Here is a 23,374-nt window from a genome sequence, read left to right as displayed (position 1 = left end):
TATATATATATATATATATATATATATATATATGAGATCATACTCTAAGTTACTTTGTTTTAGGTAGAAAATTCAAAATGAGGGTTGAGTTGAATTAACATGAGAAAAACATAATGTGGTTTGTTTTAGGTAGAAAATTCAAAATGAGGGTTGAGTTGAATTAACATGAGAAAAACATAATGTGGTTAACACATCAGTAAATGTAGAGGGCTTGTAACCTGGTTAGACTATACTTTGATTGCGTTTAAATTCGTCAAGATAAACAAAACAATGAGTTGATATTGAACCTATAAAAATTTAAGACAATAGTTTATTTTTCAATTACCATTTAGTTTTTAGTTAAACCATTTCAAGTGCACAATAGTTTGATCGATTATGATAATACTATTTAATAAAATGAAATAGTATCATAGAGACACTTTTTTAGGATTTTTTTTTATAAAGACTAACCTTTAGGAATTAATATTGAAAGACATTAACCCCCCTGCTTATTTCAATAGCATCAATCGTTTATATACAATCAATACAAGACTATAAGTAGGCTATAATTAAGGAAACTAAGTAGCTATAAGTAGGAATTAAATATACACTTACGAAAGATGATATTACAACGAGTCAGAATAAATTTATCATATACTCTAACACACCAGCAGTCGAAGCAGGAGGTTGTCGAATGCTACGATTGTCCTACAAATCCTCAAATAACACCAACGGAAGACCCTTGGTGAATATGTCTGCAATCTGATAATGCGAGGAGTCATGTAACATTCAAACTTGGCCTATCTTACTTAACTCAGTCGAAGACAATAATCATAACTTAACTGAAAAGAATGTCATAACTGAGAATGTTTATAAAGTTAAAACATTCAAACTTAGCCAAAAGCTAGCAACTCAAGTCTTAACAAAATGAATAATACTGAAAAGACTCCAAGGACTAACATTAGACCATCTATCTATCAAGCCTCTAAAAGTGAGACGGATGTTGGGACAGACCGCACAACATCCTAATAAAGAAAGTGTCACGACCCGAGAGTATACCCTAGAAGATATGGTATTCTCGAATTGCAACACAGCGTACTTGACCTCTCGGAGGTCTTGTACAATACCTTAGACATCATTCATTTCATATATTGGAAAAGTAGCGCGGGATTAAAACTTTTTCTTCAAAAACATAATGCGGAAGTCATTTCATAAAACGTCTGACATATGTCTCAAAAACCATCTATGACATCATGAGTACAATAGTCTTGGATCACAACCCATAAAAGTCCAAACATGCAAAGAAAATAAAAGACAACATAGTAGTGATGTCCTCGAATGTTATGACAACATGTAGGCAATATGTGTTAGTGCGATACTAAGTATGGAAACTATCATACCAAACATAAGATATCTCAAAGGGTTAGTCAATAGTAGACATAATCATAAGAGATAAAGACATAAGCATAACATGAATATCATAAGCATATTAAAGCATTATAAAAAGTATAAGATTTCATACTTCACCCCTTTGTCCTCATTACTCAAATGAACCATATCACAAGCTACCTCCAAGAATACTTTGTGAAAGGCGAAGGTAGAATCTCATACTACTACCAAAGTTAAGTACCTCTCTTTGGTCATTCTTGATCATAATCCACTATCATAATTAAGACCTAAGTTATTTCATACTAAGCAGTACGATAACCTTGTGATTTCCTCAAAACATGCTTTTGCAATGTACATAAGGTAGCTCATACTACCTCACATGCTAAGCCTATCTTCAAGGTCATCCTTAATATGTTCACCCTCCATAGCCTTATCATTACTTAACTTCCATTTATTGAGATTCTATAATCTTTAGTCTACTTTACTAGGAAAAGAAAATCTAGTCCAATCTTATCTTCAATCTCTTCTTCATTAATGACGCTAGGTTATACCTTGTGAAATTCACTTGTCATACCTCATAACACCATTCATGCAAGGTAATACTTTTGGATCCTTTTCTATTACTTCTTACATTGGAGCCTAGCCCCTATCTTTATCTTTTGAACACTATGAGATACTTCTTTAAGCATGTCTAAGTTCCTTAATCTTATGGATCCTACGAGATACTTTTTAAGCTATGTCTTGATCCCTTAATAATCATGAACACTACGAGATACCCCTTGGGCATGTCTAAGTTCATTCACACATTATGAACACTACGAGATACCCCTTGGGCATGTCTAAGTACATTCTTTTCTTTGAACACTACGAGATGCTTATCAATCACGTCTAAGTTCATAGGATATGGAGATCTTTACTAGGATACCTTGACTCAACTACGTGAAGGACTCCCGCCTCATGAGACCTAATTGGATAGTCATCACAACTACTAGGTATGACTCTCCTTTCTACTTAAAGTCCGGACCCTTGCTAGACTATCCGTCTCACTTTGCATATCCACTTGGATTCAAGCATATACTCCAAGGTTTTCTTGTCAAGACTTTCTCAACACTTTTATCTCATAGAGGGATGTCCTAGACAATCTCTCCATGCTCAAGTGAATCTATGACTTTCATCCAATCATCCTAAATCTACAACCAACACAACCATCCTAAGGTTCATTATTCATCAAGTCATTCTATCTTCATTCATATGTAGATTGTAGGATCTTCTAGCCTTAACTTTTTTTCTCACAATCTTCATAACTATGTGAATATAAACATAATTCATCTTTAAGGTTCAATTCAATCAAGACCAATCCTAATCCATTAAAAGTCTGATTCAATTAATATCTAGGTGACTCAATCTTGATCATATAGTATACAATACAACTGGATTAAGAAGATCAACTTAGAACCTTCATATTGCCTCTAATGGCCTAAAATTACCATGATGACCTTCAACATCAAATAATGCAGTTCACCATGAAACCTCATGAAAACAACCTATAATCATCACATGAACATCATCGAATGCTACCCACTAGATTGGGATCACAATCAAGCCTTACCCACAATGCAATCACAACCCTCTCTAGAATGGAGTTCTTTGGATTCACAATTGAAGGTAAACTAGGGGGACTTTATGGATGGAAGAATACATGAATGAATAAGCTTCACATACCTTATATTAGATCCATAATCTAAGCTTAAACCCTTGGTGATTCATCTTAAGCCTCTGCCTCCAATTCTTTTTCTTCTTTTATGGTGTTTTTGAGAGTTCTAATGTGAGAGAGAGGTTTTTGAATTGGAGTCTAGATTATAAAGGGGCCTTTTATTGTTTTAGTATTTATATAATACCCAAAACTACCTAAAAACCTCCCATACAATTATTTGGACGTAGGTGAATTTCCTAATTCACTTAACAGTAAGTTGCGAGAAAGTGTAGGCCCATCGACGGAGGGCATCAACGAGACAAATGGCCGTACGGACAACATCATAGACTCCTAATTTGTGGTTTAATATTATTAGACTAAGTCCTAAGGTACTCTCCTCCTCGTCGGGCATCAACCAACACACGAGCCGTCGATTAGTAAGCGTCGATTGACACTACCCAAGGCAGTGTGCTGCCTTCTTTTAGGTCTTTCTCGAGGACCCTTTGGTGGTCCTTGGGGAGGTTTTCCCGGATATCCCCACCCAAAATATGTCTGTCTAGATTTTAGGAACCCTCACTATCAATTTGAACTCCAAACACTACATAATGTTTTAGGACCGCCACCGGACTTTCTTTGACATTTAACCTCCAAACTCTCTTAAACTCTATATACTGACTCTTAACACCATATTTAGTAATTTTAGGACCGTATAATCTCATGACACACATGTTAGGATCTATTTTGACCTATTGCATTTTTGGGTCCTTACAGAATGTACTAAAATGCAATAAATGTGTCCTCCAGAATGCAAGAAGGTTCACCACTGACTCCGAGTGCTCAGCTAGATCAACGATGCGCTGGATGGTGCTGATCCTGATTACTTGCATCTATATCATGATACGATGCAGGCCAACTGGCATTTGCACTTTGATTGTACGTGTATGCGAGTTGAAATGCTAAACAACATAGGCTAGAAAAGAGTCTTGAGAAACACATACCTTGAATCTTCTCAACTAATGAATAACTAACTCATTTAAATGTAAAGCAATTTAAAAAGAAGTACGATATAAAGAAATGTTCATTGAAAACATGCTTTAAACTCTGAAATGTATACAAGGATACAACTAACTCTGAGATGTATATAAAAATATAAATAAACTAATTTATATAAATAAATAAAAACATTTAATTATTGTGGGAGTTTCTCTAATCGAAAACCATCACTTAAGAGCTATAGTGATGATACATCGATCTACCTTACACTGTCAGCGCATCCTACACCCGTCCAAATGTATTAGAGTTGAACTGCCTAATGGATCCACTAGTCTACTGTGAAAATGGTTCATCTAAAAAGTATGACCTCTTTTCTACCCATGGTGGCTTCATGGTTTATGGAGGTTGTGATTTGTCTGAACTCTCCCCATATTGGTTTTCACGCCCCGAGCTACCCCCGAGACGCGGACACGGAACCTAGGACCATAAGTGATCCCAAGCTAACCCTGCTGGCATAATCATAAGCATACTAAAGATAATAAAATGATGCGAAAGCTAAATCATAATTTATAATGAAAAGATGGGGAATACCCATAGGCTAAAACTGATATAATATGAAGACTGATCAGTTTAATATAATGAAGTTACTAACTCAATACTAAGCTGAAACTAACTATGTCTGAAAATAAGTCTCTAACTGACTAGATATACTGGGACAAGCCCCAGCTAAGTCTAGCAAAACTGAAACTAAAAGAGTAAATATTGAAAAGGAACTCATGACTATTGTCCTCGGAGAATGAGGACTCACCACTGAATCTGCTGAACTGGCAATTGGAAAATCGATCTATGCGTGATTTGGATACTGAGAACCTGAACCTACATCATGAGATGATGTAGCGCACGTATGTGTCAGTACTTGAAAGGTACTGAGCATGTAGGATAGAATAAAGTTGAAATAAAACATAATTGAACAAGCACAAAAGCAAGTATAATAATATGTACATGATATGCTGATTTCTGAGCTAACTGGATGCAATGACCAATTTATAACATGCTGAGACTGAATATCGAATATACTGATAAATGGTCAATGCAGAGAGTCTGACTTAACTATGGGAGCTACTAATAACCGATAATAAAACCACTTGAGCTAAATGTGGAGTCCGATGTATACGCCCCATAGAGAAGACCCAATATACCCTGCCAAAGGTATAAAGACATGCTGGCATCGCTAAACTGATTGCCCATAGAGTGGACTTACAACTTACTTGGTTAGTAGTTCTGGGACTATAGGGTACGTTGAACCCTAGTCCAACTCGGTATTATGCTACTCCCATTGATTTATGTAGTTAACTGATTATATCTGAATTTTTTGTAAATACCGGATAGCTCAAAACTGAACATGCGAACTGGGAATGCAACATTTAATCTGATAATGATGCATTAAAACTGAAGCATGTATAACTGAATAACTGAAATATTTGACCTAGCATGTGTAATTCAAGAACTAAAGAAAAATAAAGCTAGGGTTCTGGAATTTATGCGATAAACTGAATAATAACATGGAAATCTGATTTGAAACATATCACTAATTACTTCATGAAGTTCTGTTAAAGTTCTAGAAACCCTAGGTCTAACCATGATATGGGAATCAAGAATCTGACTGAAAACTAGGGACCCAATGGGTGAAAGAAACCCACTAGTGAAATCCCACATACCTGGTGATGAAATTCACGGAGAAACATTTAGATTTTGGGGCTGGAACTGCTGGAAACTTGCTTCGTGCTTGAACTAGGGTTCTTGAGTTTTTTTTCTCCTTTCTTGCTTCTAATTTTCTAACTTATGATTTATAATTTTGACTTAGCTAAGTTCTTGTTATGTTTCTAGGCTTAAAGTGACTAAAATCTGATGATTTATGGTTAAAACGACGTATCTTAAGGTTTAAAAAAAGTGGAAAAACACCAAAAGACCCCTAGGTAGTTGCTGTCGGACTGAACAACGGCCAGGACAGACAGTCCTTCGTTTGATCGACGCCCCGTCATTGGGTCCTTAGGTTGGGCCTGTTCGATAGGCCTTTACTAAAACGGGCACAACTTTTTACTCGAAGGTCTGATCTTATCAAGGTTAGTGGATATGGAAAGCTAATTCAATTATCTATCTGTGGGTAGGTTATGGGACACCTAATTCATTTTGTACTAAGAGTTATGACCATTTGAAGTAGACCCAATTGTATTTCCCCCTTAATTTTCTGCTAGTTCCCACCAACTGTCAGACCTACGGACCGTGGGTCCACCCACAGACCGTGCTGGTCATCCGTGGATCTTGAAAGAGAGTGGGTGAAGGGGGTCTCGTTCGACGAACTCATACTACGGAGCATAGTATGACCTACGGGCCGTACGTTCATCCGTCATTCGACACTTAGTCAAATTTGCTGGATTGAGATTTTTGGGTGGTTTCTGAGCCAATCGACGGATATGCATGACTGACCGTGGGTCAGACTACGGTCCATCGATGTCCACCATCTGTTGCACCTGTATATTTTCTGAAAAACTGGTTTTTGTTATGTTTTTTATACGGGGTGTTACATCTGTGCTCAATACTACTCCCAATATATACTAGTTCGTATGTTTTTAAAACAAAATGGTTATGTGGCTTGAGGTTAGTTCTCAAAATATGCTTAGCTCAAAGGCTATCTTGGATATCTTAAATTCCCTACTTTCTTCATTTAGAAAGTTATAGTTCTTTTCTGAAACTAATGTTAAGGCTCCTTGGAAATCTCAGTTTTCATTCCTTTAATACTACTTTGAGAATACTTAGTCCCTGTATATTGTTATGAAGAAAAGATTTCACTTTGCTCTGAACTAAATTCTAGTTAGATCTTAAATAAAGTTAACACATTTGTTAAAGACGTGATTATCTGAAATGAACTTGTTCTTATTCTTATCTTTACTCCTTACTCAACCTAATATTTAAGTCTTAAAACAAGTTTAAAGCATTTGCGGAAGACTTCTTCAAAGAACTCTAAGAACTCTCTAGGCTTGGCTCTAATTTTCCTTGAATTTGAAGTTATGGATTCAAGGTTAGTAATTTGTGTTTGTGGATGATTTCTCTATAATTAGAAGCCATTTTGAGCAGTTAGAATCATTAGGAAGTGTTCAAACACCTTAGAAGGTCTTACTCGGACTAAACTACGAAAACTGGTGAAAACGTTGATTTGCGCGTGTACGGGCCACGTCGCGCCAATGTCAATTGATTGAAGCTTGGTTCTGGCGTAGTGGTGGTGCGTCGCACCAGACCTAAAGTAATTGAGGCCAATTTATGGCGCATTGCAAGCGCGATGCCCTGGCCTTCCCCAGATGTGTATGACAGATTTTTCAACTCGTTTTTCATCCCTAAACCCTCAAAAACTCCCTTGTCTTTCATTTAACACTTGGGACTATTGATACCCTCAATATCCACTGGATTCAACTCATAAAAATCAAGGAGAAACAGGAAAATAGGCATCCAACAATCAAATCAACGAGGATTCCACACTTTTCTTCAAGAACTTCAACTTTAAACATGTAAACAACTCATAATCTGCTGAATTGAAACAAATTGGTGTGTGGGTGAACTAACCCAACACAAAAGATCTCACATACCTTAATAGGGATCACCCCAAATGAATTTCACTCGCAATTCCTTGGCGTTCTTGGCGAAACCTTGATCTTCCTCCCTTCTCCTTCTTCTCTTCTCTTTTCTCCCAAGCCCTAAGCGTGAATTGATTTTCTAAAACTCACTTAAAGCTTACTTTTACTCCTAATAACCCTTAAAATTAATTAGGAAATAAACGGGTGAAAAGACTAGTTCGCCCTTAAATCCGGATTTGGACTTTCCTTACTTCAACAATTCAACTTTCGATACACATATCTCCCTCATACGATATCGAAAATGTCCAAGCTCGGCGGTGTTGGAAATATCTCTTCAAGGGATTTCCAACCATATCAAGTACTAGCTCTAAATCATCCTGAGATATAAGTTATGGCCGTTTGAAAATGACCAAAACTCACTTCTTAAACTTAATTTTTTTTCTAGATTTCCTCTTTCTCTCCAAAAGCGATTATTTTTAATCAGCTTATTCTTAGTTATTTCGAGTTACGAGATGTTACACATGGATTCCAAATAAAAGACTCTAATAGCCCATAGGCCCTTAATTACAGAGTCAGTTTGGTTCATAACAATACTCCCGCTCTCAAAAAGAACCTTGTCCTCAAGGTTCAAGTCATGAAATTCATCCAAAACTCTCTCAATTATCTGACGAATCACAATTTCCACACACTGCAATGTCACGAGTGTAAAGTGAAACAACAGTCCTCCATCATTCAATAAATTTGGCCAAAGAAAATGATCTTTATGGTCTAATGCAAAGTGCAGCTTTAGGTTGTCTTTGGAGAGCATTAAGGAAATTATCATTGCTTTCACTGCCTATTCCACATTTTTTCCAACTTTACCTAGAACCATACCACCTCTAAAATGGCAAATGTCTCTACAACATACTCCTTTAGGTTGATATTTGTAGGATAATGCTTGGAAAAGTGGATTTGTGCAAAATTTCACCAGCACCAAGGGCAAACCTTGGTTCAACTCATTTAAGTGCTTCTTAACACCATGAACAATGGTAGAGATGTAATCGACAACAAAATTAAGATGTAATCCCTCTTCATCAGTTAAAAAAAAGAAATCGTTCCTAATTAGGCGACCTACCACTGAAGTTCTTTGGATATAAAAATCAATTGGAAAAAAGTTGGCACCACCTTTGGCCGATCCAGTGACATAAGACGAGTAAACTTATAACTTTCAGCTGCCACAGAAACAGATGTATCCATCCTCTTAGCTACTCCAGCAATCTGGTATATTCTCGTCCAGTTAACGGCATAGACACTATAAATCACCCTAGTGCCTATAGATGAATCATATAAATAACATCCACGTTGTATGCCACAACAAAATGTAGGAAGAACCTCACAAAACAGCCACTGATATATTCATCCATGTTATTCCCATTTGGCACTAGCTGCACAACCATTCCTGCCTCCAATAGTGCACTTCGAGCATTCCAGACAATAGTAGTATCAAATGAGGAAAAATGCTTTATCCATTTCTTCGTCTATGTCCTTCAAAACAAATTCCTTAAAAATAACAGTCCAACTAAAATTGGGATCTCCAAGTAATGATCTTGCAACCTTGTGGCCACAACCAATGGTACAAGACCACAGAAGACAGTCGTCAAACATCCTTGTTGTATTAATTCTGATATCTTTAACATTTACCTCGTTCATTGAAAACAGTCTCAAGTCATCAGGGAGCTCACGATCATTGTACTCTCGTCCAACAACTACCATCCAATACTTCGCTGCAGTGATTGCTTTCACGAGCTTAGCATCATCAACTTCACCCAGGATTGAAGTGTTCAAATATTCATGGAATCATGATTGTGCACACCGAAAGCACATAACGACAGAGTAGTGGTACAGACATGTACTTGTCCACCTTCTCGACTTGATTGATCATGACCATACTGAGGCAGTTCAGAGAGAACCTTGTTTGGAAATAAAATTGCTTCATCATTAGTAGTGTAATTAGAAAAATCTTAGATCTGTCACCATTTGATCATACACACTAAGCACCGAAGAAATTATTAGTGATGGCCTGTTGTGCATTCTTAAAAAGTATTCCTATTATTTTCAACAAAGATAATGTCCGACGAATCTACATCATTAACCTTCTCGGGAATTTTATCGAACATGTGGTTTACCTCAAAATTTTCAGCGAAGAGATTGTATTGATCATAAGACTGAGGTGAGGATAAGTTAGTAATATTACCCCATGAATAACCTCTTGATAATAATCCACTGCCTTATCATTCGTATTCTTGGGAACGGGTAAGAACCCGCGAGATGTGTCTCTATTACGGGAGTGAAAACGAATCATCAATTCGAAAGATGAACACAATTTGAGAACTAAAACATCCTACATCAACATACGCAAAAAAAAATCAATAAGGAAAACAACAAATTAAGATTGGGCATAGTAGCTCAATCATAAAATTCACCTCAAACGGAGTAGCTCCAAATCACATCACCACGTATCCACACTCCCAACAATCACCCAGGTTTTTGAGTCACTCAAATTGGAGCTCCCAAGCTCAATAAATCACATTTGGAAAAATTAGGGTTAAGTTGAAAAATCTAGGTATAAATATTCGAAACTGGTCGCTTAAAACCAAATTCTGGTCGCTAAAAGTTGGATATCTAGTCGCTAAAGTCTGCACTAGATCTCAACACGATCTCTGATTCGCTCAAACTCCGAATTCTTCAAGGGGACGTTCGTGATTGATTCAGAACCTCGGGCGCACAAATGAAATATCTTGCCCCATCGGAGTTGGTATTCCAGATTTAACAAAACCATCAAAAATTCCATCTGGGGTCGTTTTGATGAAAGTGGGTCCCACACGCAAGTTCCATTTTTAGCTAAAACCAAAAGAAAGCTCAAAATGAGAGACTGAAAGCCTAAAGAAACTGCACGAAAGGTAAATATAATTTGATATTCTGAAGTTTGGTTTTAATTATCATACCAATTAATTTGATATTTTGAAGTTTGGTTTCAATATTTTGCAGTATGGTAAATTGGTAACCATAGTTTAGTTAACTTCAACTAATATATACTTGTATAATAAAGTATTATGATTTTTACAATTCAAAAAGGTCTTAATTGTATCATAATAACACATTACACATGTATAAATATACTAGTTCCCGACACGTGCTTTGCACGATAGTCCCACAAAAAAAATTTAATATGTATATATCTATATTAAAATCATTATTATTTCCTTAACATCACTATTATTATGTATTTATTTAAATTATTTCTATTTAAATAAAAGCATATTTTGCATAAGCTATTCAAATATTATCAAATTCATCATGTACTAAGAGAAGTTTTGTCAATTAAATAACACTTAAAAGCATAATAACATAAAATAAAATAATTTTTTTTCATAATAATACAAGTACATAATTACATAAAAATATGGGTTGCATACCAAATCTATTTTGGACAACCATATCTTAACTCAAAAATGAAAACGAAAAACTTTAAATCATAATCTAACATAAAAAGATCTAAAGAAATATAGAAGTCATATCTTATATTGTTAAGTTTAACCGTTGAACTATACTGTAAAAAAGCTTCTCTTACTTCTCTTTTAATTTCATAATGAAGCTATTTGTTCTTCTCCTCGATTAGCTTCTTGATGGCATGTATTCATATCATAATCTAGGAAGATAAAAAGAAAATAGTAGATGATAGAAAAAAAAAGAATGTGATGACCTAGGAAGCAATTAATTGGTATTTATAGTGATATTTGATTGCCTTTCATCTACCAAAATTTTTTAATAGGGCATTGTGATAGATACATTTATTTTAGTTTCTAAATTCAAAGAATCACAAACTTTGAAGAGTTTCATACATTATAGTTTTATGACAGATAAATTTTTGTTAATTTCAAAATTCAAAGAATCACAAATTTCGAAGAGTTTCATACATTATTGTTTTCTACTCTAATTTAATTTAACCTATTTAATTATAATTATAATGTCATAACAAAAAAATTAAAGTATAGTTGTTGAATTTCATATTATACTATTATGTAATTAAATATTAGCATTTAAAAATAAATAAATTTATTTTAATTTAGTGGAGGGGCGAATAGGTAATCCAACTTTGAAGGTTGGAGCTTCCGACTTATAATAGTATATGATATTAAAAAGGAAATACAAGCAACTCCTTTTGTAAATTAATTACATTTAAAATACATTTCAATTAAAATTGAGTAGTCACACTTAAACTTCTAAACATTTATGGGTCGTTTGGTGTGAATGATAAAAATAAATAATTCTGGAATAAAAATTAGTCTAGTGATAAAATTTTGGTGTCTTGTTTGGTTGTCATGTTTGAAGTAACATATCCTACCATTTATGTCATAGTGATGGGATAAGTTGTCCTAGGATAGCTAATATGAGTATTATTAATCATGGAATAACTTATAATTACCAACCAAACAACCTCTTAGGTCAAGCTAATACTAAGATGCATATATGTTAGTATATTAAAAATATATATACTACGTAGCTATCTACTTCGGCATGATATTCGGTATTTTGATATATCACATCTAAATACCAAATACTGTATTGAATACCAAAAGAAATTAAAATATATAACATATACCATAACAAATACCATAATACTAAACCACAGTATAATAAATTCTGCTATGGTATGGTATTTTGGTATATACCATACCATGCATACCCCTACTTCACATTCCCTCCATTCATATTGCCTCATTTATCATTTGTTCTTACTAGACGTAACAAGATCATTGAGAGAAGGTGCTATAAGAAGCCAAACATAGTTATGGCCCTCTTGCCATTTTGTGATACTTACGAGGAGAAGGTGGCTTGGGAAGACTAAATTCCTCTACCAATGGTTTCTCATCGTGTGAGTCTTGTCATACACAGGAAAATGGGGCGTGTGATGGATCTCACAATTAGAGCACAATAGCATGATCTCAGGTATATGGTTTCAACTTCATATTATGGAGAGAAAACATTAGAATAATTTTAGGAGTTAGTTGAGAGCATTCAAAAAGGTGATAAACAATGAACATAAAGTAACTTCAAAGGTATGAATTAAAAGATGTTTTGGGTAGATTTTAATTGTGTAATGCTTGCTTAACATTGAACTTGTAGGATATATCGAGATTTTATTGAAACCACCCAAGAACTCAAAGAGTCAATGAGGATATTTTCACGGTTCTTTCAATATATAAATTATCAAATTCCATCCTCAATTATGATGGTGACACTAGCTTTTATAGTCAATTTGAGTTTAAACTATAAATTAATCAGTGGGTTGAAAGATAATGCAAAAAGATGATAAATATAGAAATGGAATAAGGATGAGTTTGGTATTATCCCTAATGTCTCCAATAACTCAATGGGTACCATATATATTATATCAATGGATATGATTTATGGTATAAATGGAGGCGATGCAACTCATATGACACGCAATCAATGTTTTAGTCTGTCAGGGTTACAATCGGTATGAAATATTAAATGCTTTTTTATTTGATGATACGCTCAAAGCTATGAAAATATATCCTCAAATTTAATGTGTTTTACCATGTTATTTTGTAATTTAAGTTGAATTTAAAAATGTATACATTTAATAGAATGGCTTAAATATAAAAATGGTCTAAAATTTTTGGAATTTTATTTATAAAGACTAACCTTTAGGAATTAGTATAAAGTAACTATATTATTTCAATATCCTTAATAACTGAATCATCAAACAAGATGATGTAGAAGTGACTGAAAATATAACATAAAGATGGTGTGAGTTAGAAGTGTATTTAAGTGGTAAAATGGCCATTAAATCTCCAACTTAAGTTATGACAATGACATGAGAGTTTGTAATTAATTTATGAATTAGAAATATAAATCAATCAATGGGTTGAATAATAAATAGAGAAATGGATTAAGAATGAGTTTAATATTATCACTAATGATTCCAATAAGTTGATAGGTACCATATATTGAATCAATGAATATGATTGATGATACAAATGAAAGTGTGTAACTTATATGACTTGCAATTAATATTTTAATATGTTTGATTTTGTTGAAATTGAATAAATACTAACATATCAAAAATAAATTGTGTTATGTAAATTGAGTATGTTAGCTTGTGTTCGAGTAATAATAGTTGATTAAAATAGGTTAATGTAAAAATTAAGGTGACAAGATGTTTTTAATTTATATATATGAATGCATGCTTCATGCAAGTTATATTTGAAGATCATAATAATTTTCATATTGTTAAGTTATGCATGTGATAGACAGAGAAATGCCTTTATGTTATGCTTAAAGGTATCAATGCTTAATGATTGCCTTCGGGGTGATATACACAATGCCTAAGTGGTTATTAAGGCGTACTAATTGTCTATGAGGATATAGTATTACAATATAAGGTGTATATATTAAATTGCATATGTCGAGCTTATGAGGGATCAAGTAGGTAGTATTGTATATTGTTTATATTTGCTGAGCTTATGGGGTCCGGGTAGGTTGTTGTTTTATTAGTGTTTGCTTGCTAGATTCAAGAGTAGGTCATTACAATCAATTTATTCTTCATTCATTTATATGATTACTTATTATGATTCATACTCAGTTATTTTATTTTCTTTCATACTGGTACATTACTTCACACTAATTCTTTATTGCCGAGGGTTGCTATATTATCTCCTATAGATCTTGACAGATATGTATATATTTAGTTTAAAAACTGAAGAATTCTTAGCCGATTTTGTACATTGTATATGATCTAATGCATTGTGCAATACATTGCCAAGTCATCTTAAGAATATGTTGTTTTGCTTTACTAGTAATAATATGTAATGGTAAATCAGTTAAAACACCATGAGAAACGAAAAACATCAATTTAAATTAAAGTTTCACCTAAATAACTTGACAACATTTGTAAGATAACAAATTAAACATTACCTATTAACACATCATCAACTTTTAAAATAAATTTCACATGAATTATCTGTTGAGCAGTTAGTTCCAGATAGAACTGTCTGTTGATAACCAATGTGTTAGTTAAATTAAATGCATGTAATTTGTAAGATGTATCAGTAAGTGGGTACATGAAAGTCCATTTTGTATGTATATGAACAAAAGTTCATTCATAGAAATAGTTATCACTTATCTGAGTTTGTAAGTTATTGATTGTGTGGAAATATAATTGAAACTTCTCTCTGAGTTCATTGAGTTTACCTGGTATCAGAGCAAGGAGGACGAATCTAGGGATTTATCTCAGCTGGAATTGACGATTTCATACAATTAATGTTGCAAAAGAATTTGATAACATCTTGGGAAATAGAGACCATCTGCGAGGATGTATGGCGATTGATGAAGTCTTTAGAAGAAATCGAAATTATATATATTCCTAAAACATGGAATGTATTAGCTCATAATCTAGCAAAAACTTCTATTTAATGTATTAATAGGATTTCTTGGGATTCTGCCTTCCGAAGTTGTGTTGTAAAGGATGCAATGGTGTCTTATGGACATCTGAAATATGTTTTACAGTAATGCAATCAAGTGTTTTCCTAAAAAATGAACTTAAAGTAACTTCTAACGTATGAATTAAAATATATTTTGGGTAGATTTTGATTGTGTAATGCTTATCTAACATTGAACCCTTAGGATATCGATATTTTTTGGAAACCACCCAAGAACTCAGAGTCAAAGAGGAGATTTCACGATTCTTTTAATATAGAAATTCTCAATTCCATCTTTAATTATAATGGTGACACTAGATTTTATAGTCATTTGATGAGTTAAAAATATAAATTAATCAATGGGTTGAAAGATCATGTAAAAAGATTATAACTATAGAAATGGATTAAGGATGAGTTTGGTATTATCCCTAATGTCTCTAATAACTCGATATTTACCATATATATCAAATCAATGGATATGATTTATGGCATAAATGGAGGAGATGCAACTTATATGACTCGCAATCAATGTTATAGTCTGTTAGGGTTTGTTGAGATTTAATATATAGTAACATAAAAAAAAATTAGTTGTGTTATGTAGATAGAGTATGTTACCTTGTGTTCGAGCAAGAACGGTTGTTTTAAAAAAGTTAATAGAACAGGTAAGGTGAGATGTACCTTTCTCAAATATTTTCTTAACACCACGAATCTCCACTCTATAGAAAGATGTTTTTAATGTAAATTTTTTCATGCGTTTTCCACGTTTAATACAAGATATATATTAAATGATATTAATCTTTCAATACGATATGAATGCTATATTGATTTTCATGTTAAGTTATCCATGGTTGACAGAAGAAATGTCTTTACGATTATTATGCCTAAGGGGCTATCAGGGCATAATGATTGCCTTCTAGGTGATAAATGTAGTGCCTAAGGAGTTATAAGATCTAAAGATTGCTTATGGGGATATAGCATTAGCAATGTGGGTATTTATGTTGATTTCCATCTACCAAGCTTCTGGGAGATCAAGTAGGTGATATTTGTTGTTTGAACCTGTTGAACTTATAGGGCCCTAGGTAAGTTGTTGATTAGTGTCCGTTTTCTAGATTTAGGAGTTTGTCACTATGCTCAACTTGTTGTTGATTCCCTTACTTGATTACTTTCATATTATGATATCCCCTGAGTTATTTTATTTTCTCTCATACTCAATACATCAATTCATAGTCAGGAGTCCCTCACAAATGAAAATATATAATGGACATTTAAGTAAGACTTCATGTAAAACGAAAAACATCAAATAAAGTTTAAGGTTGAATTTGAACAATTTGACAACATTTTGTAAGATACAATGATTTATGCATCATCAACTACTTTAATAAACTTCATGGGATTAACAACCTCTTTCCCACCTCCACGCTTCACAAATTCAGCTTCCGTGAAGATTCTCTCATTTATGATACCACCAGAAGTTGTTAGTTTTAACACAAGGCATAATCCTTAATGAGTTACTAGTATTCATCAAAGTGACAGCATTATCAAAATTCTTAACTTTCTTTTACACCTTTTCTCCATTGTTTTTTTGTAATACAATTGACTTACCCTTATCCAATACATCATTAGAATTATTAACTTTCTTCGATGGCTTTTCTCCATTGCTTTCTGGTAAGAGAATTGGCTTACCCTTTTCCGAGTTGAATTTGGTAGCAGATTCTCCATTGCTTTCTGGAACAAAAGTTGGATTAGTTGCTTTTCTCTTCTCTGTAATTTTCAGAGGAACAACTATTCAGTTAACTTTCTCATGGATGTACGGTATAGACTCTAGTACTACAAGAGAATAAAAAAGAAGTTTAAAGGGATTAAGACTTATAGAGTAAATAAATATATGGAATATAGGGAAGTCATTCTTGATTGATTGAAACAAAATAATTCCTCAATACAATTTAAGTAGGTCAAGCATGTATGAGTAGTGAAAATGTATAGATTTATTTGATGGTTGACGACTAATATAAAGCAATCGGAGAAAGGAAAAAGTTTTTAAGCTCGGTGACTAGGGTTATCCGCTAAATTCAATCTTCTATCCCTCCCCTACGTTATCTTTTTTCCTTCTACCCCCAAAAAGCGGAGGCAGAAATTAAAAAAATTGGAAAGAGCATAAGAAGGCATAAACAAGATTTTAAAAAAAATGCAACAACCTAAAATCACGTAAGACTACCAAAATGTAGGAAAATGGATATACAACATACCATAAATTTCAGGCATCTCTTCCCTATCTTTTGAGTTGTTATTCATCGCAAATCTTATAATCTCAATAGCCCGCTGAAATGCAGCATTGTTGGCAACTGATGCTATAATTTGTGAAAACGGCTGAGGCACTGAAATTCCGTTAGGATTTCCAGTATTATAAATGCCACCAAGTGTGAGATTGAGATCAATTTCTTGTTCATCACTTCTATAGGTAGAAGTTTTACCCTTTGGAAAAGTCATAGATCTGTACAAGGAAGAAAAACAAATACATAAGATGCAAATACTGAAAATATTATAGGTTTATTTTTAGGAAAATCTATAATTGTGATAGATTACATTTATATAGGAACCATATTAACTTTATTGATTGAAGAACTTGAAACATGGAATTAGTGCACTAATAAAACACATCATATATCTAAATTAAGTTTTACTCACAAAATTAAGAAGAAGCAGGCGGAAGAAACTAAGAAAAATGCACAGCTGTTATGTAGTGTCAAAGAATGGAGCAAGGATTATATATTAGAGGTGAAGGAAATAGTAACTTATTTACCCTTACAATCTTTATTAGTTTATCAACCTCTACATATACATTCTTGTAATTAACAAGTCACGAAGGGGTACAATCGGTATGCAATATAAAATGCGTTTTTTTGATGAGCTGCGCTCGAAGCTATGAAAATATATCCTCAAATTTAATGTATTGTTTGACCATGTTGATTTATAAATTTAAGTTGAATTTAAACAATATATTCATTTAATTGAATGACTCAAATACAAAAATGGTCTATCATTTAATAGAATGGCTCAAATATAAAAATGGTCTAAGATTATTTAGATTAATACAATCTTCATTTAATGAAGAGGACTTAGACTATGACACAATTGAGACTTTACATTATAAACATGTTAAATTACTAGAATGGTGCCATGGTGTGGGTATTCATATAATGATGTTTTTGTGCTACTCTTTATATATATCATTTGATCATATTCTAAGTTACTTTGTTTTAGGTATAAAATTCAAATGAGGGTTGAGTTGAATTAACATGAGAATAATATAATGTGTTAAACATATCAGTAAATGAAGGGGCTTGTTACCTAGTAATACTATACTTTGATTATGTTTAAATTAGTCAAGATAAACTAAAAAATAAGTTGATATTGAACCTATAACAATATAAGACAATAGTTTATTTTTCAATTACCATTTAGTTTTTATTTAAATGTTTCAGGCATATAGTAATTTGATGTAGAGGTGACTGAAACTATAATGTAAAGATGGTGTGAGTTAGAAGTGTGCTTAATTGGTAAAATGGCCATTAAAACTCCAATCACGTTATGACAGTGACATGAGAGTTTGTTATCAATTTATGAATTAGAAATATAAATTAATCAATGGGCTGAATGATAAATAGGGAAATGGATTAAGAATGAGTTCAATATTATCACTAATGACTCCAATAAGTTGATAAGTACCATATATTGAATCAATGAATATGATTTATGATAACTTATATGACTTGCAATCAATGTTTTAATATGTCCAATTTTGTTGAAATTGAATAAATACTAACATATCAAAAATAAATTGTGTTATGTAGATTAGTATGTTAGCTTGTGTTTGAGTAATATAGTTGTTTAAAATAGGTTAATGTAAAAGGTTAGGTGACAAGATGTTTTCAAATTATATGTATGCATGCATGCTTCATGCAAGTTATATATGAAATGATATCGATATTTTTATATGATATGAATTTCATAATAATGTCCATGTTGCTAAGTTATTCATGTGTTAGAAAGAGAAATGCCTTTATGTTACGCCTAAGGGTATCAATGCTTAATGATTGCCTTCGGGGTGATATACTGTAACACTTCGGAAAAATTTTAAACGAAGAATCGAACTATACTTCATAGTGAATGATATTTTACCAAGAAATTAAAATTTTATTAAGTGTTAAGGTTAGCATCTTGAGTTCGAAAAGAACTAAATTGGGAAATAACAAAAATCTGAAATTTTGAGAGTTAAGTTAAGTATGAGTTTTGTGTCAACTTCAAATGGCCATAACTCTTAGCACAGGATGAATTAGGTATTATACAAGATACCTTAGGAAGTATCTTTGAATTATCTTTCCAAGGCACCGATTTTTCAAAGGTTCTAGTTCGGATGAGTGAGATATGACCTTTTGAAGTTGGGTTGTCCAGTTAAGGGAAGTAAAACGAAAATATTGAGGGGTAGATTGGTCTTTTCCTTATTCAATCAAATTTCATTCGTTTTTAGTAATATTTTAGGATCTAAACCTATTAGGTTTAGTTTTAAAATCCTAATATACGTCTAGGGTTTTAGTTGAGAGTTCAAAAAAAAAAAGAGAAGAGAGGAGAAAAGAGGAGAGGATCAAGCGTTCGTCAAGATTCTTACGTCTTGTTGTGGAATTTTCGCCATGGGTTAAACCCCTAAGATGTATGCAAGCTTACATAGTGCTGGATTTGTTCACCCACACGCCAAACATGTTATTTTGAGCGTAATTTCATTCTCAAAAAGTTGAAAGATTTAAGTTCTTGATAGGTATTCTTGAGGTTTATTATAAAACTTGTCTTGTTGGGGTTTTGATGATTTCTTGAGATGAAAGTGATTGTTTAGAGTGTATTAGTGTGTACTTAGGTTGTAAAATTAAATCAAAGGAAAACTTAAGAAAAGAAATCGATTAAAACGAATTTATGGGTAGAAAATGAGAGACGAAATTCGTCAAATCCTTGCCTGGGGAGATACTAACACGGCGCGCCCCAGATGCGCCCAAGGGGTTGTGAAAGAGCTCCTGCAGTGTTCCCAAATGCATTGTCATAAGTTAGGGGCTGGCATCCCGTGCCCGAAACGCACCAGGGTCGCCTGCCCCACTCCTTTTCAGTCAGTTATCCTGTTTGAGCTCATTTAAAGTGAATCTTCACTCCTTTTGATCCTAAACACTTTAAACTACTCCTAAATACGTCGAAATTATTCATAACATGAATTGTAACCGAGAATTAATAATTCAAATTCATGTTAAAGTTAAAATTAAGTTTGGAGTTCTTCCGAACCTTGTGAGAGAGTCCCTTTGAGCCCTTTTGAAGAGTCTTATACAACTTCTAGTAACTTGTTTCAAGATTCGAGCAAGTGAATATAACGATGAAGAGAATTTATTCATGAGTTTACCTTGTCATCATGAGATCCTCCATGTCATGAACCAAAACTCTTGAATTCATAGTTCACATTCAAGAGAGAGTTAAGAGTAGAGTTCAAGAAACCGTTTAAGTTCAATTATGAATTATATGAGATCCATCATTGATTTGAACTATGTTTTGAGGAAGTAAATAGAGAATGAGAAGATTCATATACATGAGTTCTATGTAGTATGTAGACTTTCGAGGTGAGTCGTTTATGCCTATAAATTCCAGATGGACTCCACGCATTGAGTATCTTTGAGAGGAGTAGCATCTTCAAGTTCTAAGTCTCGAGTAATAATTTTCTAACACATTTGAGTTTATATTTCTAATCATGGGACTATAACACACTACCCATGAAGTCCTTGAGTAGAATTGTTCATGTCCTTAATTCTCAATGAACCTTATAAGTTGAACAACCTTGGGAAGAGAAGTGTCTTTGAGTCCTTAAGTTAAGTAGTTCATGATCATAATTCCACACGAACCCTCTATTGTTCATCTTGTATTTCAAACATACTTAGAACAAAACTTTGAACATCTTTGTAAGACAACAAAGTTTAAGAACATTTTCACAACTAGAAAATTAAAACTAGTAGCGAAACTAGAATCAGAAACATATTTAAAAAAAATATACGAAATATTTTTCTTAAAGAAAAATTGTTGTTAATATGTGTCTAAAGAATCTTACAAATTCCAACAAACTTTGCAGAAACACGAAGTTACCAAGTTTAATGAACCAGTGAAGAACAAAAGAATAGAAGAACTGAAATTAATTCACAAATCTAAAATTTGTAAAACATGTCTCCATTGAACTCACAGTGTCCCCTTAAGAAAATTATTCCCCTCTAGTATACGAGGTTTGATTTGGAATATGACCTCTCAGGATAAAATGATCTCAATCACCAGAGTACAGATACAGAAAAATCCAGTGTCAGCGAACCACTCAACGGCAGTAAAGTACAATTAGAATACTAGATTTAGTAGTTGAAGAAGAAGTCCATGAATTCTATATCAAAATGAGAGGAAATCCCTCAATTTATAGAAAACAAAGGGTAGTGCAAAAAGGTTCTTATTGTGCCTTACCGGAAAGGTCACAAACCTTTGGAAAAGTCACAATCTTTCAAAAAGGTCGTCACCTTTCATAAAAGTCACAACTTTCCATAAAAGTCACAACTTTTCATGAAAGTCGCAATTTTTCATAAAAGTCACAACATTTCATAAAAGTCACAACTCTTCATAAAAGTCGCAACTCTTTCATTTTTCATTCACACCTTTTTAAAACCCAACAATCCCCCGCATAAATGGGGAATGACTCAAAGACAGAGAAACGAACAAGTATGTGTACTTTACAAGCAAGAATTAATTGCATCTTGATAAGTAGGTTTCCCCTTGGACTTTCCTTAGTGAACATATGTCGGATATACTAGGTCAATCGATAGATGCGATATCATTGAACCGTCGAATTTCGGTGTATACCTAGACAACCATATGTCACACAATTAACCCTTTACCATTTATGGTTCTTACGGTTGTGTTCGTTTTAGCCATGAACACCTCCTGGTTTCATGAGTGTATAGAGATATGGGATTTTGACAATCATCTTCTTTGAAGCGGCTTACACTTCACACTCGCATAGGTGATTCCTAACCGTGTTATCGCGTAGATACACTATTTGTTCAACTCTGTCAAACATAGCAAATCATTAAAACCATTAAGCTTTATTAACTTATTAACAAGCCTTAATGTTGTATCCTTGTCCTTGAGCATTGTCTTCATCATGAGAATGGATTGAGTTTGTTGACAATGCTGAACCGTTATTCACAACTTTGTTTTTCTCCTTGAATCTAGCTCTTGGGATATCCAGTCGTCTAGATAGAGTTACCGCCATGATGACTTGTCCTAAGCCGTAAATTCATTCCCTTAGATGATCTTTTAACTTCCTCTCTAGTTAGGACTTTTTTAAGTGGATCCAACACATTATCCTTTGACTTTACATAGTCAATTCTGATAATTCCACTAGAGAGTAGTTTTATAACGGTATCATGTCTATGTCGTATATGACGAGACTTTCCATTATACGTCATGCTCCATGCCCTACCTATAGCATCTTGACTGTGAAAGTGTATGCATACTAATGCCAATGGTTTGGGCCAAAACAGAATATCTATCAAGAAATTTCGGAGTCTTTCAACTTATTCACTGACCTTATCTAGAGCACGTACCACAAAGATCATTGTAGAGATAGCGATATATGTCTCTTTTGAAATATTTCTAAGAGACTGCTCCTCTACCAATAGCAAATACATATCCACTCGTGAATTTTACTTCATTAGTCCGATGATTCAATTTGCATCACTATATCTTTCAATATTGTTGGATATTGTTAAAATGCAAGACATAGTTTTGAGTATTATTTTAAATACTCCAAAACTCTATTTATTGTCATCTAATGAATTTATTTGGGATCACTTGTGAACCGACTCAGTTTAAAAAAACAAATTCTATATCTGATTGCACACACTATATGATATACATCATGCTTCCCAAAACTCTAGTACAATCCAATTGTGAGTCACTTTTGTTTTCACTCTTTTGAAATGCAACGCTCACATTAATTGGAGACTTGACAATATTGACATCCAAATATTTGAACTAGTTAAGTACCTTTTCAATGCAATGAGACCGTGAAAATGTTAAACATTATGGAGTTCTACGAATTCTTATATCTAAGATCGCATTAGCAACTCCAATAATTTTCATTC

At 33.4% G+C, this 23,374-nt stretch overlaps 1 protein-coding gene and 1 long non-coding RNA gene across 4 annotated transcripts; both read right to left on the bottom strand.

Moving 5' to 3' along the window:
* Nucleotides 1-465: 465 nt before the first annotated feature.
* LOC107009444 lies at nt 466-10,627 on the bottom strand. Of its 3 annotated transcripts, XR_003576307.1 has the most exons (4): nt 10,146-10,627; nt 9,917-10,063; nt 4,863-4,930; nt 466-741 (listed from the first exon to the last, which is right to left on the bottom strand). It is a non-coding gene; the product is annotated as an uncharacterized LOC107009444 (long non-coding RNA). The 3 variants fall into 3 exon arrangements; XR_001455411.2 differs by lacking the exon at nt 4,863-4,930; XR_003576306.1 differs by lacking the exons at nt 466-741; nt 4,863-4,930 and having other exon boundaries at nt 8,721-10,063.
* Nucleotides 10,628-16,725: 6,098 nt separating this feature from the next.
* Nucleotides 16,726-17,654, bottom strand: LOC107009883. The gene is made up of 2 exons (XM_027914616.1): nt 17,414-17,654; nt 16,726-16,928 (listed from the first exon to the last, which is right to left on the bottom strand). Exons 1-2 carry the CDS (start codon nt 17,652-17,654, stop codon nt 16,726-16,728), a joined length of 444 nt encoding a protein of 147 aa, XP_027770417.1.
* Between the last annotated feature and the right edge of the window lie 5,720 nt (nt 17,655-23,374).

The sequence above is a fragment of the Solanum pennellii genome, chromosome 2 (assembly GCF_001406875.1).
Source record: "Solanum pennellii chromosome 2, SPENNV200".
NCBI classification, from domain to species: domain Eukaryota; kingdom Viridiplantae; phylum Streptophyta; class Magnoliopsida; order Solanales; family Solanaceae; genus Solanum; species Solanum pennellii.
The sequence above is the reverse complement of the archived record's forward strand: the minus strand, read 5'-3'. Positions and strand labels throughout refer to the sequence as shown.